This window comes from Mandrillus leucophaeus, unplaced genomic scaffold (genome assembly GCF_000951045.1).
Source record: "Mandrillus leucophaeus isolate KB7577 unplaced genomic scaffold, Mleu.le_1.0 Scaffold68, whole genome shotgun sequence".
Taxonomy (NCBI): Eukaryota; Metazoa; Chordata; class Mammalia; order Primates; family Cercopithecidae; genus Mandrillus; species Mandrillus leucophaeus.
Genome location: NW_012107363.1, coordinates 1,644,504 through 1,659,966, shown reverse-complemented (window position 1 = coordinate 1,659,966; position 15,463 = coordinate 1,644,504). Strand labels below are relative to the sequence as shown.

The following is a 15,463-nucleotide window of genomic DNA, read 5'->3' as shown; positions in this document are numbered from 1 at the left end:
ACACCTGACCCCAGCTCAGCCACAGGCTCCTTGAGGCAGGTCAACCCAACTGCTCTTGGGCGCCCAGTGCCCAGCACAAGACCTGGCCTCAACATGGCTCAGTACTTGTTGGCCAGATGAAGAACGCACTGAAGAGCTCAGGCTCATTCTCTCGCACTGTGTTCTGTCGTTCCATTTCCTGTTGTTCAAGGTTGACTTGTCATAAGAAAGAAACAACGGTAACAGCAAACACTTTCACAGCACTTTCTATATTCACTACTATTCTGAGTGCATGTGTGTATTCACCCATTTAATCCTCACCACCTGGGAGGCAGGTGCTACTGTTCTTCCTAGTGTAGAGATGAGGAAAATGAGGCTCAGAAAGGTTAAATAACTTGCCCAAAGTCACACAACCAAACTGTGGCAGAGCTGGGATACACACCCAGGCAGTCTAACTCCCAAGTCCATGTTCTTATGTCACCATGTGATGCTGCTCTCTCAAGTAATAAGAAAAATTCCAGAGAAGGAAAAGGAATTTCCTCAACACCTTCTCTAGGCTTCAGCTCTAACTGGAGTTATTGTCACCATCCTGGATCACAAGTCTAGGCTGTCACGGCCCCAGCGCCTGCCTCTCTCCAGTGCAGGCTGTGTGAGTCGACGCCTATGACAGCAGCCAGTCCCAGCCTGCAGCCCAGAGGCCTCCCCACAGTGCTGAGTCCCTGACCCTGAGCCCCTCTCAGGCTTCCCCAAGTCCCTTGGGTTGCGAGATGAGCGATGAGAGGGCCAGAGACAAGCAAGCAGGTCCCGGGCAGGATTGAATGACTCGCGCAGGTAAGTTACATTCTTCATTATTGATGATGGAAGCAGATGGTCCTCCTCTTGGCAGTATTGTGTTACCACATAATGAGCTGGCCTAGTCATTTCAGTTCACAGAAAAAAAAAAATCCTCTAAGGTCAAGAACATAATCCATGCTCTCCTTAAAAAACAACAGGGTCAGGCCGGGCACGGTGGCTCACGCCTGTAATCCCAGCACTTTGGGAGGCCGAGGCAGGTGGATCACAAGGTCAGGAGATCGAGACCATCCTGGGTAACACGGTGAAATCCCGTCTCTACTAAAAATACAAAAAATTAGCCGGGTGCAGTGGCGGGCGCCTGTAGTCCCAGCTGCTCGGGAGGCTGAGGCAGGAGAATGGCGTGAACCCGGGAGGCGGAGCTTGCAGTGAGCCAAGATCGTACCACTGCACTCCAGCCTGGGCGACAGAGCAAGACTCCATCTCAAAAAAAAACAAAAACAAAAACAGGGTCTTAAAGAGACAAGTTCAAACATGACGTAAGTGACATTAAGTGCCATGGGAAGATCTATTTCTTTTTAATGTAATTGTTGCTTTTTTTAAGTGATTTACCAAAAAACTTTATAACAGCTTGGCTATTTAATTTCCCAAGAAATTTATAGCTGAGCTTTGCATACAAACTCATCACACTTTAATTGTATGCTATTTTAGTAAGCCTACACAATAAGTGATTCAAATTCAAAATGTAATAATCAACAAGCAGAGAATGGCAGACGACACTCAAACCAAATTCAACTTGCCGGCGCATGAAGAATGTGGCATGTGGAAACTCACTTTGTTGCCCAGGAGCCTCAACACTGTGCTCCAGCCTCACCCCCCACAAACCGCTCTCCACACCTAACAGGTCACCAGCAAGTCACTCCCTATCCATTCAGCACTTAAAGGGGCATCCTCTGTAACCCCACAACACAGCACTGGGCCAGACCCCACTTTCTCTTGCCTGGGCTGGCCCAAGAGCCATATTCTTACCCAGGGTGATGCCATCACTCCTTACCTAAGTAAAACACTCAGAGGCTCTGCAAAGTCTTGGGGTTGGAGGCAGGCTACCGGGCACACCACACGGGCCCCATGGCTAGCCTCCTCCTGGCAGTCTCCTGGGCTCAGCTGCACATTGTCCTTATCTTGTGCTGTCCCCACTGCCTGCCTGGCCCTGCCTGCAAAAGGGGTCCTGGAACCCCACTGCCTGGGGCCGGTTTCTAGCTCTGCTACTTACTAGCGATGTGACCCTGCATGTCAAGTCACTCAGCCTCTGTGTCTCAGCGCTTCTTTGGTAAACTGAGTTTAATAATACTATCTTCTTCACCAGGTTGTTGCGAGTTTGAAAGGAACTAGAAACACGAGTGCTGAATCAGAACTAGCACACAGTAATCACTCAGTACATGATCCCCATAGCAATTAATTTCCTGTCACACCTTTAACCTCAATTGTCCGTGCCACCCTACTCCTCCTGTACCTGCCCTGGAATCTTTCCACAGGGACGCTGTTGGACATGGGTACTGTGTCCCTTCCAACCCCAGTGCCAAGCATGAGGCCTGGCGCTTAGTGGAGCCTCAGGAGTGTTTACTGAGCAAATATCAATGAATATAAAACTCAGGTTGGATGAGTGAGGGTGCTGGGGGCAATGTCACGGCTCTGGGGACAGACAGCAGACTCTTAGGATGCCGAGCCAGCTGAGACTCAGGGCCTAGGAGAAGCTGCAGGCGGCAACAGTCAGGGCTGCCTGGGCCGTGGACTTGCTGTGTCCGTGCACAAGCAAGCATCCAGCAGAGGCATCTCTCCCATCGTAAGCAGCCCAGTGGTGAGGACATGCAGGCCTGGCCTGACCGTGAACCCCATCCCCACCCCAAAAGTAGGCAGCCTCAGAGGGAGCAAGGGAGCGGCGTCCCAGCAGAGCCGGGGAATGACGGCCCTTGCCTTCCTGTCCCAGAGCAGCACAGGAAGGATGTGAGCTCCAAGGAACCCACGGGAGAAACGTTTAATATCAAACAATACAAATTTGATGATGAACACATTTGCAACTATTATTAACACTGATTAAATACAGTTATAAATATTTAGAACCCAGCTCTGTCTAAATGCTGTTATCAACATCTAGAGCCCACCTCTGTCACATGGACTTTCCTATGTGCATGTTATAAGCTATAAGAAATGAAGGTTAAATTCATCCACATTCTGAATACAGACTTAAATTTGAGGAACGTGGCATGCAGATAATACAAAGCGATTTCCAGTTTCGGACTCAATATGGTCATTTTTGCAAGGTTCATGAATATCTGCTGAACACATCCAACAGCCTATTTCTGTGATTTCAGATCTTGTGTACCTTCTGTATTCTCTTTGAATCCTTCTGAGCATTCTCTCGGAGTGGCGCTTTCCCAAATAACTTCCATCCCAGGTCACTGTGTTTGTCAAGTCTTGCACTTTGTTTTCTAGCAAGCAAATTCCTATAGGAAGAAAATAACAAGGTTAGGGCATTTCTGGGTAATTAAAGAAACAGCAGGACAGCAGAACCACTCCAATAAAAACAAGTCAACTTTCCTCTGAGAACCATGTACTTTAATTCTTCAGACTTTATTTTCATACAGACACTGAATTATGCAGCAAGAGAAAGACCTTAAGCCAGAAATAAACTTTTTGTTGGCTAGGCGCAGTGGCTCAGGCCTGTAATCCCAGCACTTCGGGAGGCCGAGGTGGGCGGATCACGAGGTCAGGAGATCGAGACCATCCCGGTTAACACGGTGAAAACCTGTTTCTACTAAAAATACAAAGAATCAGCCGGGCATGGTGGCAGGGGCCTGTAGTCCCAGCTACTAGGGAGGCTGAGGCAGGAGAATGACATGAACCCGGGAGGTGGAGCTTGCAGTGAGCAGGGATCGCGCCACTGCACTCCAGCCTGGGTGACAGAGCAAGACTCTGTCTCAAAAACAAACAAACAAAAAACCTTTTCGTTATTCAACTAATTCTATAATTTAGAGTAAGAAAATGTGTTATATCATAACAAAGGGTATCAGAAAAAGTAAGCTCTGAAGTCAGACTAAACTGAATTGAAACCCTGGCTCAACCATTCATTAGCCACATGACACTGGACCAGTATATTAACCTCTCTGAGCCTGTTTCCTGTGTTTAACAAGGGCACACTGCCCCATGTTCTATAAGGTTGTTACACAAATTAAAATTTCAAGTACACAATTAGTGTTTAAGAGTAACAGCTGCTTTAGTATGTAACCTCTAGCTTAAATTATGTACAAGGTAAATCTGTATTACCTATTTATAACGAGTATTCACATACCATAAAAAGAAAATTACTCATGAGATGGTCACAAGGTCTTCTCTCCAAAGAACATGTGAACAGAAGTTCCAAATAACACAAATAAATCCCAACCGGTAGTATTCATACAAAATAAACTGTTTGGAATGCACTGTATCAATGCATTCATTGAAAACAAATGGCTTCCAGGAGTTACCAGAAAGTACAAGGTGAGCCTGCAGCATCTTGCTGGACTAGAAAGAAAGTTCTCAAAGAAATACTGGGACATGTCTAAAAGAAACAGTAGCCAGCCTGAATAGGCTCCCACGGGCTCAATCTGGAACAATTTAATCATCCGAATAATGAGAACAACGGATCATAACTCATTGAATAAAAGAGAAATCCACTAGTCCATATAGGTACCAATAAACAAACACAGAAATTAATGGAGGAGGAGGAAAGCTCTTGGGAAGCCACCTAGTAAGGAGAGAAAGACTGATGGAGCTAGGAAATGATCGACGGATGCTTACACCAGTGGGGAAAGCTGCATGAGGAGTGGATTTTTACACAGTTTGAAAGTGTCTCCTACAAATTCCTTATTCATTACATGAAGCAAAATAACCTTTTGCTGGAGAAACCTGAGGGACACCACCTCAGCCAAGTGACCAAAGCTAACACCACCAGCCAGGAGTGGTGGCTCACACCTACAATCTCAGCACTCTGGGAGGCCAAGGCAGGAGGACGGCTTGAGGCCAAGAGTTTGAGACCCACCTGGGCAACGGAGTGAGACTCTGTCTCTACAAATAATCTTTTTAAATTAGCCGGGTACGGTGGCATGTATCAGCAGCCCTAGCTACTGGGGAGGCTAAGGCCAGATCACTGGAACCCAGGAGTTCAAAGTTACAGTGAGCTATGATTACACCACCAATCTGAGTGACACAGCAAGACATTTGTCTCTATTTCAAAAAAAGCCAGGACAGATGGCACAGGACACCTGATGTGATGCACGGGGAACAACACACCAAGTCGATGGCGTTGATGCCCAAGAATGCACGACCTGCATCCAATCATGAAGAGAAGCAGACACACCCAGACTGAGACAATCTATACAATAATGGACCTGTAAGCTCTCAAAATGTCACTATCATGAAAACAAAGGAAGGCTGAAGAACTGTTTCAGATTAAAAGGACACGAAAGAGGGCCATGCATGGTGACTCATGCTGTAATCCCAGCTACTCAGGAGGCTGAGGCAGGAGAATCACTTGAATCCAGGAGGCAGAGGCTGCAGTGAGCCAGGATCGCACCACTGCACTCCAGCCTGGGAGACAGAGTGAGACTCTATCTCAAAAAACAAACAAAAAGATTATTGGGACAACTGATGAAGTCTGATTACAGACTGTGGATTTGACAACAGCATTGGATTAATGCTAAGTTTCCTCACTTTGACAACTGTTCTGTGGTTACATAAGGAAATGCCCTTGTTCTTAGGAAATATGCTGATATATTTAAGGGTAAACAGACATGGTATGTCAAACTTACTCTTCTAACGGCGCAGGAAAAAATATGCATATATACTATCATATATAAAGAGAAGCAGAACAAACAGAGCCGAATATAGTCGGTAAATCTGCTAAAGAATATATTGGAGTTCCGGGGGTTTTTTGCAATTTTTCAGTAAATTTGAAATTTTATCAAAATAAAGTTACAGAAACTTTCAAAAAAAGAAAACAAATAGTTTCATGGTTTCCTTCCTTTTCTGTGGTGGTTATAATCATTTCGGAAATAGTTTCATAGCTCAAGGCAATTTCTATTTATAAGAAATGGACTTTCACTATGATCACGCCACTGCACTCCAGCCTGGGCGACAGAGCAAGACCTTGTTTCAAAAAAAAGAAAGAAAAAGAAAATGAACTTTGAACGGTCTGAGATCCAATCCATTGAACATCTAAGATTTCGCCATGTGAAGGACTTAAACAATTAAACCAGGTTAAAACTTCAGGCAGTAGGCCGGGCGCGGTGGCTCAAGCCTGTAATCCTAGCACTTTGGGAGGCCGAGACGGGCGGATCACGAGGTCAGGAGATCGAGACCATCCTGGCTAACACGGTGAAACCTCGTCTCTACTAAAAATACAAAAAATTAGCCGGGTGTGGTGACGGGCGCCTGTAGTCCCAGATACTCAGGAGGCTGAGGCATGAAGAATCACTTGAATCTGGGAGGCAGAGCTTGCAGTGAGCCGAGATCACACTACTGCACTCCAGCCTGGGTGACAGAGTGAGACTCAGTCTCAAAAAAAATCAAAGTTGTATGATTATTTTTAACATAAGAGCTTAGGATCACATGAGAAGCCATGACTTTTGAAAAGCTCATAAAAAGCATGTTTTTTTTTTTTTTTTTTTTTTTTTTGTGGGTTAAGAGGCAGAAATGCAACCCTAAAACAAGTCACTACAAGTGAAAAGATGCTGCAGCCTGGGCTCTGGGCTGAATGGATGTCCTCCTTTCTGGTGGGCGAGGCATCGGGAGCCCTGGCATAGCTGCGGCTGGGCCCGGGAGGCCAAGGGGGAGCCAAGGACCCGCACCTGCCCATCACATGACCAAACATCGCTCTCAGGTCAGGTGCAGTGAGAGGACACAGCCGGCCAGGAGCGAGCCTGGGACATTGCTCTCAGGTCAGATGCAGTGAGAGGACACAGCCGGGCAGGAACGAGCCTGGGACATCGCCCCCAGGTCAGGTGCAGTGAGAGGACACAGCCGGGCAGGAGCGAGCCTGGGACATCGCCCTCAGGTCAGGTGCAGTGAGAGGACACAGCCGGGCAGGAGAGAGCCTGGGACATCGCCCTCAGGTCAGGTGCAGTGAGAGGACACAGCCTGGCAGGAGCGAGCCTGGGCACTGCAGAGTCCGTCTGCTCTGTCCCTTCAACACCTATGCTGTCTGCCCGACAGGGAGCCCACACTGGTGCTGCTGGTCCGGAGTCCAGCAGTCCCTCAGCTGCTGCTTCATGGGCTGTGTGGCGCAGTGAGTCAGTCCACCCCTTGGCCTTCAGATGCTGAGCACACAGTGGCTACAGCCACCATCTCTGACACTCACAGGAGACAGAACAAAGGGGCTGCTGGCTCCTAGCTTCCTCTTTTCACTATTTCAAATGCACCTGTCCCATCCCCCCCGCAATACCCACCCCCCCCGGCCAGCATTGGAAGTCCTAGCACTTGCTGTCGGGGCATTCTGCAGAGCCCTCCCAGACCAGCTGCCCAGGCCTGGGCTCCCCTGCTTCTGTTTCCAGAGCACAGGGCATTCCCTTCATTGTGTGCTTATGGGATGGACTCCATCCCCTCTCCTCTCCACATGTCTTCACCTTCGGTGGGGTCTCCCGGAGGGCAAGGTAGAGTCACCTCTGCATCCCCAGGATCTATCCAGCACGCAGTAGGTGTCTGCTGGCAAATGGAGCAGCCATCGTGTGTGTGTGCAGGGGAGGCAAATGTAGGGCGATGAGGAGGTAGGACTGACATGCAAGGCACAGGGGTCAGGTAAGGGGAGTGCAACCCAGACGAATCAAGGCCCGAGACTGAGAACTCAACAGAGGTAACCTCTCGGCAGGAAGGAGTCCCCCTGGAAAGAAGGGGTAATGGGTGGTGGGGGGCTGGGAGAGAGCAGGTGAGGAGTGTAGACCACCACAGCCTCCCTGGAGGGGGCTGGGAGCCGGGGGGCGGCCAGCAGGGGTGAGGGCCATTTGCCAACCCTGCCCGAGAGAACGCTGGACTCCTTTTGTTTTGCATCCCCAGTAAAGGGCCCTTCAGTGGGAAGAAGAAACTCCTTTGTCCCATAGAGCAAAAGCACTCACTCTACTAGCAGCATTAAGGACAAGCAGCTGTTGGCCTCCAAGCTGTCTCAGCTGCCGTGCAGACACAGAGCACTCATTAACCCTGGTGAGACCCACCTGCAGCTGCTGCAACCCCACCACCAAGGGCATGGCAAGTAAACAATCGGTATCTGTAGGTGCCCTGCCTCCAACCCACACACGGTCGGTGTCACCCGTGCTGTCGCAGCGGGGTTCCCTGACAGCCCCAGACTCTAGTTCATGAGTCCTGCCCCACACCACCCCGACGTGTACACATGCTAGCGCATGGATGTGGTGCCTCTCCCGCCACCGTCCGTACCTGCACAGCACCTGGGTGCTGGCATATCTCACCTCCTACCTGGCCCCTTCATCCAGGCGCAGACTCAGATCCCTCCTCCTGCAGCAGGTGGGAGAGGAGACCTGAGAACATCCGCAAAGATGAGGGAACCATTTCTTCTTTCTAAAAGGCTGATACCTCGTGTTAAAAGCCCCATCAACCAGCCTTGGCTCAGATGCGCCTCTGCAGTCAGGAGGCCAGAGCAAGACACTCTCAACAGCCCTTGGCCGCATTCATTCAGACACTGAACAACAGAAACAGGAGTCGTATGTGCTCTAAACCCTCCAGTCTTCCAGGTTAACACCAGGGCTCCCCACTGCCCAGCCTCCTTGTCCTCCTGCCTTTTTTCGGCTGCACACACCCCACAGACAGATGCCAGTCACGCTCCAGCTGTGCCTGCCTTGCCCCTCCTTCAGGCACCCCATAGGTGCAGTTCCACACCAAGCCCTAGACCCTAGCAACACTCTCTACCAGGGCCATCTTCTGTAAGCACAAGTGGACCACGCCAGGCCTGCCACAAATCCCGCCAAGGACTTGCACCTGTTTTTGTGGTAATGGCATCGTGGCTCCAATTGCCTACCTCAGGCCTGCCACACAGGCTGCTCCCTCTGCCCGCGAGTGCCCCCAAGAGAAGACCCAGGATTAAATGAGGGGGTCCAGCTCAGCCATGCACACGCAGCCCTGCCACCAGGCACAGCTCCTCGTGGACTGGGCACTGCAGAGAAATTCTTTCTCACTCAACTCCTCAGCAGGGCCAGCTCGGCTCCCCCATGGCACAGAGAGATTTGGGGGGCCACAGTTGACAAGAATGGGGAGTGCCCATCAAAGGGTGCCCTGAAAGGTGCTGGCCCCACCCGGATTTGTCCACACAGGCTGCTCAGTGTCATTTTAAAGCCATACGGCAGAGCCTGGGAGACACACTGGGGGCTGTCAGGGATCAGGCCACACCCGGCCATGGGAAGGGCCTGCCTGTAAGCCGGAAAGAGGCAGAAGCCCTTCTGCACAGGGTAAAGGGTCCAGTGCTTCCCTGGGGCGTTTCTCCAATGACTTGCAAAGTAATGAGGAAAAGACAGGGGACACCAACAAAGTATGTTAAAAATAATGGCATGTCCGTTTTTCTGTGAAGGCAGAGATCCCAGGTCCAGGAGTGCCAGAACCCAGGACACCGCGTCCTGATAATTAGGAGCGAGGTCCACAGCTCACACATTTAACTGGGATAAAACGGACCTTCAGAAGCCCCCTTCCCAACAAGAGTAGTCAGGTACGCGCTGGGCACCGATTCTGGCCTCTCTCGGCCTCCTCCACTCTGTTACCAGGGACTTTCACAGGCCTGTGCAGTGCACCCGATTAGGCTGGAAGGGCAACACCTGAAGAGAGGCAGCAGGGCTGAAAACAGCAAACTGCCTGGAGGCTCCAACACCCCTTACCTTCTGACAACAGGTCGGGGCCTGTGCTGTCCCATACGGGAGCCACTGGACACGCCAAAGGTGCAGCTCAGCATGCTGAAAGATGCTGGCTGACATAAAACATATTATTTTTTCATGTCAGATAAAGTCTGGAAACAATCCAAGAGTTCCTGATACACTCACAGGCAGCTTTCAGGAGGCCGACAGGCATTTTTTTGAAGGGAAAAATGCAGGGTACATAATCATACGAGGCATGCCAAGTAACACCTGCATCTGCATTTGCCTGTACAGGCACAGACTCTCTGGAAGAACACAAAAACTGCTTATATTCATTGCTTCTGGGGCAGGATATCGGGTAGCAAAGGGCACGGGGTAGGCCAGGCACGGTGGCTCACACCTGTTATCCCAGCATTTTGGGAGGCAGGGGTGGGCGGATCACTTGAGCTCAGGAGTTTGAGACCAGCCTGGACAACATGGCAAAACCTTGTCTCTACAAAAAATACAAAAAAAAAAGAAAAAAAAATAGGCGTGGTGATGTGCATCTGTAGTTCCAGCTACTTGGTAGACTAAGGTGGGAAGATCGCTGAGCCCACGAGGCGGAGGTTGCAGTGAGCTGAGATCGCACCATTGCACTCCAGCCTGGGCAACAGAGTCCAACTGTCTCAAAAAAAAAAAAAAAGAAAAGAAAAGGAAAAAGAAAAGGCACAGGTTAGAAAGTCAACTTTTCACCCATATACTGTCTTGTACTTTTTGATTTCTGAGCCATGCAAACGTATTGCTGATGGAAAAAAAGTTCATAAAAAATTTAAAAGCCACTGCAAAACTAGGTATTTCTGCCATTAGAAAATGAAATGCTTTGTACCACTCCCATCCCATCCTTCAAATCAGTAAGACTTCATCACACCCCAAAAAAGTACAGGATTTTTCTGTACTCCTAGCAACACAACTTGGCAAGATGGGGCCACTCCTGTTGCATTAGGTAGGAAGTGACAGCAAGCAAAAGGCCAAAGAAATGCAAGTACTCAGTGATGCGCTGCTGGTACCAAAAAACAAGGCCTTTGGAAGAGACATGAAAATGTTTATTCCACAGCCTAAGTGCAATCGCCATGCCTACTATGCCTCAAAAACAGATCCTGAGAGGGTTCCAGAGAAGGCGCTGCATGGAGAGCTGAGCCCGTGATGCCCCCTTGTTCCCACTCAGCAGCTCTGCACAAACCCCTGCCCACAATGTGCTTCCCAGAGGCCAAGGCCCCGCCGGAAACAGCAGCAGCCAGCTGAGAGCCTGGAGGAGGACCACAGCCTTCACACCAGCCCGGGGGGAAGGCCCAGCGGGGACCAAGGGCTTCAGAGAAGCAGGCAGAGCTGTGTCTGCCCCCGACTTTACCTCTTGGCAGGCACTGCTTCTGAGCCTCATTTCTACCTCCCACGATTAAATACGATAAAAAGCAAGCCAGGAAAGCACCCAGCACCTGCTGCGGGGCCTGGAACCCTGCATATTCCATTCAGTGACACACACTCTTAAGTAAGTACCTATTGTCTCCAAGGCCCAGACTATAAAACAAACAGGTGAGTTAATAAGGCTACCATCCTCAAGAAGCTGACCAATAAACTGGCCAATGAGACAGGGGTAGGGACACCGTGAGAACCAAGAGGAGTGTCCAGCCTTGGAGGGTGAGAGAAAGAAGACTGAAGGGTGAGAGCATTCCAGGGAAGGGCAGTAAGAAGACTGTTCAAGCTAGGCCCGGTGGCTCATGCCTATAATCCCGGCACTTTGGGAGGCCAAGGTGGGTGAATCGCTTGAGGCCAGGAGTTTGAGAATAGCCTGGGCAAGATAGTAAGACCTCATGTCTACAAAACATGAGAAAAAAAAAGTTAGCCAGGCGTGGTGGTGCACACCTATGGTCTCAGTTATTTGGGAGGTTGAGGTGAGGGGATCGCTTGAGCCCAGGAGTTAGAAGATACAACAAGCTGAGTGAGCTCCCTGCACTCCAGCCTGGGTGACAGAGCGACACCCTCTCTCAAAAAATAAAGCATAAAAAGATTGTTCAGTAATATCTGTGTGTGTGTGTGTGTGTGTGTGTGTGTGTGTGTGTGTGTGTGTATAGGTGGGGATCACCTGTATCACCCTTACCCCATCACCCACCTCCTAGACCCACTGAAGTCAGGATGCTCCATAACCCGCTCGACCCCCAGTATGAAGCAGTTAAGGCCGCTGGAAAGGTGGCTGGCCAGGCAACTGCAGACTCCGGCTGTAACTGCAGGTCTGTGTTGCGGGCTGGCCACCTGGAGCAGTCATCTGGAGAGCGACTTGACTCACCCCTGACCCGCACCTGGCGCTGTGTTCAGCTGCTGAGTGGGACACAGAGCACAGTAAGCAGTGCCATCCCTGGGGAGCTGAGAACCTGGGAGCAGGGTGAGCCTGGCCCAGGCTAAAGGGCTGAGTTATATTCCTAGGCAGCACTGTGGGCTTAACCTCCCCAAGAGGGTTGGGATATCCCAACAAGGGGACAATAAAACCAGCCCATAAAAAAAAGCTAGCACCCCCCCCTCCTTTTTTTTTTTTTTTTGAGAGTCTCACTCTGTCACCCAGGCTGGAATGCAGTGGTGTGAACACAGCTCACTGCAGCCTCAACCTCCTGGGCTCAAGCAGTCCTCCCACCTCAGCCTCTCAAGCAGCTGGGACTACAGGCTTATCCCACTACACTCGGCTAATTTTTGTACAGACAGGGTCTCACCATGTGGCCCAGGCTGGTCTCGAACTCCTGGGCTCAAGCCATCCTCCCGCCTTGGCCTTCTCTAACTGTCTAAGATAAAACCTAAAAGACATGTTCTCTTCCCAGGAATATAGCAAGAAGTGCCCAATCACCAGCCCAAATTCCTCCGCTGGCAATACCAGAGGAGACCAGTAAGCAAAAGCAAGAGGCGAGCCCTGCATGTGTAAAGGAGAGGAAGCGCGCCCATGACTTCAGAACACAGAAACAAAAGACCTTTCCACAGCAAGGAGACGCCATACCAGGCCAGCAACCTACACCTCCATCTGTCCAAGTATTTCTTGACCTAAATATTTACTTGTTCAAATGTATGTTGACTCTAAGTCAGACACTGTGTCAGGCATGGAGCACCTGCTCCCATGGAATTTACTGTAAACATCAGCCACTGCTTGAGCGTGAGATTGGTGATAGCATTCCAAGGAAAATAGCCTAGATGTTAGGTCAGTTCTCAAGGTCACCCACCTGGGACTCAAACTCAGGCCATTCCAGGCCTCCCCAGGCAAGCACCGGTGGACACATGGAGTCTACCTTCCCAGTGCAGGCCACAAGTTTCTTCACTTTCCTCCCAGTACAAATGAAGAACGGCGGGCCGGCGCTACCCTCAAGAGGAACACGCAGCAAGCGACGTGGCTCCCAGCACCGTGCAACCATGCTCCTGCTCCACTGCCAGACTTTTCCTAAGAAAGGCGAAGCTGTGGGGCGTGGTGGACGAGACGCCAATCAATGGTAAAAAGGCAAATATAACCAAGTAGCCGGAAGCAGCTTACTCGCTGTCCATCCCACTCCCGGAGCCACCTCTGTTCACTTCTAGCAAATGCAGCAGTGAGGAACCGTGGCCCTCCTGGTGAGAAGGCCCCCACACCTGAGCCCGGCCACAGACCCAGCGCTCCTTCCCTGCCCAGGCAGCTCAGGCACCCATCTGCATCTAGAAAGCCACAAGGTGGGAGGTGACCTCGTGTCACCTGCATTGGCTAAGCAGTGAGGCACAGGAGGCTTTGGGGAGACTGGCCAGCGGCTATGCCAGCCCTGCCCTTCCACAGAGAAGCAGCTCCGGGCAAGCAACCCTGGTCCCTGGGTCTCCTTTCATCTGCAATTAGAGATCATGCCAACTTCCTCCTAGGGCCAGGTGAGAGTGAAGGGGGACCAGGCGTATCAGTCATTCCACGCACTCTAGGCGCTCAATGGCAGGTCTATGTAGGCACGTGTGCAGGTGCCCTCAGCAGAGATGACATGTTGGTAGCCTGTGTTTTCTGTTGACGCCATGTTCTACAGTTTGATTTGTTCAACGTTTTTAAACATCACAGAAAAACCTGGGTTTCCAGCTTCTCTTGGAATAGAAGATCTGGCCACAGTGAGCCAGAGCTGCTCAGGAGCCTCTGGCCAGGGGTGGTCTGTCCTGTGCAATCCCCTCCACTCCGCCACACTCCACCACACCTGCTACTTCAGCACTTCCATCATCCGTTCGCAGGGGTGGATCTAGGTTTGGAAGGCCTTGAAGCTTACACAGTTTGGGGGATTCTCTTTAAGAAAAAAACTTTATTACGAACACAAACTATAAGTCGGGGGGCTATGATCTGTCTCCTTCAGCAGAATGTAAAGCTCATGGAAGTGGGTACCACCTCTTCTAATTACCGCTCTGTCTCTAGTGCCCACGACAGTTCCTGGCACTGAGTAAAACACTCAGATTACTGAATGAAAGCTTTTTTCAATTAATTTTTATAAAGATTACATGAGAATTATTATCGCACTTAGCCAAGAGGAAGGTAGGAGGCTGGGAAGACGGGCCCAGACTCGTCCACCTAAGCAACACAGAGCTGCGACTCGGACTTACGTGTCCGAGGCTGCTATCTGTCCCTGAAGGCAGAGGACAGCAGGGGAGGCAGGACGCAATCTTCCCTGACCTGGTGGGGCAGGTTCCACAAGCCACAGACACTCATCAGGGCTTTCTCAAAGCCTCTCAAGTCTTAAGAAATAAACCCAAAGTCCCCCTCCCTCCCCTCAAGATACTGTACACTTCAACGCTTGTTTGCACTTCAGCAGTCACTCAGGGCTTCTTGCTCTTTCCCTCCTTTGTCTCATCAACCGAAACTGCTGGCAACTTCCGATTCCAAAGCAATCGGAACCCAGCTGACTCGGCTCCCACAGAGACTGCCTGGCCCAGGAGGGCATCTTTGCCACCACTTTCTGAATCCTAGTTACCCGGGGCAGGGCACTATCAGGTGCCTGCCTAGTGCTGCACCAGGCACTTTCCCTGTGTTTTACATCCTCCTCCCATAACCCTACAAGACAGGTATTACAGCCCCCACCGTACGGACAGGACACCGTGGCCCGGCGAGGCTAAGACGCTTCCTCCTGAAGGGACATAGCAATCCTGTTATTCACCAAGGGTAGAGAAGGCAAAACCTAAATGCTTCCTCGAAATCCCACTTCCGAGGTATACGTTCCAGATCTCCACCCCCCAAAAACTGACATCGCCACACATATTCACACGGGCCTCTGACTCTCCTTTGAAAATGCAAGGGGAAAGGGCCGGCCCTCTCAACGGTCAGAGACAGGAAAAACAACGCAGCCTCCTTCCAAGCAAACCTCCGATGTAAGAAAATCCCATCTCCTCCACAGGAAACATGAAGAAAGACAGTGAGGTTCCATTACCATGATCAATCACCGTGCTCAAAATTCCCAGTTCCACACACAATCCAAAGTACCCAAGAGCTGGAAATACTTGGAGCCACTCTTCTTTCAGAAAATGCTACTCAAGTAGCATCTGATACTAAAAAGTTAACCCTGGCCAAGGATGGCTGCTCACACCTGAAATCCCAGCACTTTGGGAGGCCAAGGCGGGCGGATCACTTGAGGCCAGGAGTTCAAGACCAGCCTGGCCAACATGGCAAAAACCCCATCTCTACTAAAAAAAATACAAAAATTAGCCAGGCATAGTGGCACACGTTTGCAGTCCCAGCTACTCGGGAGGCTGAGGCAGGAGAATCGAGTGAACCCGGGAGGCGGAGGCTGCAGTGAGCCAAGATCATGCCACTG

At 50.5% G+C, this 15,463-nt stretch overlaps 1 protein-coding gene across 1 annotated transcript in view; it reads right to left on the bottom strand.

Annotated features, from left to right (window-relative positions):
- The window catches only part of TBC1D14 (TBC1 domain family, member 14), a 148,297-nt gene that overhangs the window by 67,734 nt on the left and 65,100 nt on the right, over positions 1 to 15,463 (bottom strand). Inside the window, exon 3 of the mRNA XM_012002160.1 lies at positions 3,155 to 3,275. Coding sequence (XP_011857550.1) covers positions 3,155 to 3,275 — 121 coding nt within the window. The remainder of the gene's footprint in view (positions 1 to 3,154; positions 3,276 to 15,463) is intronic.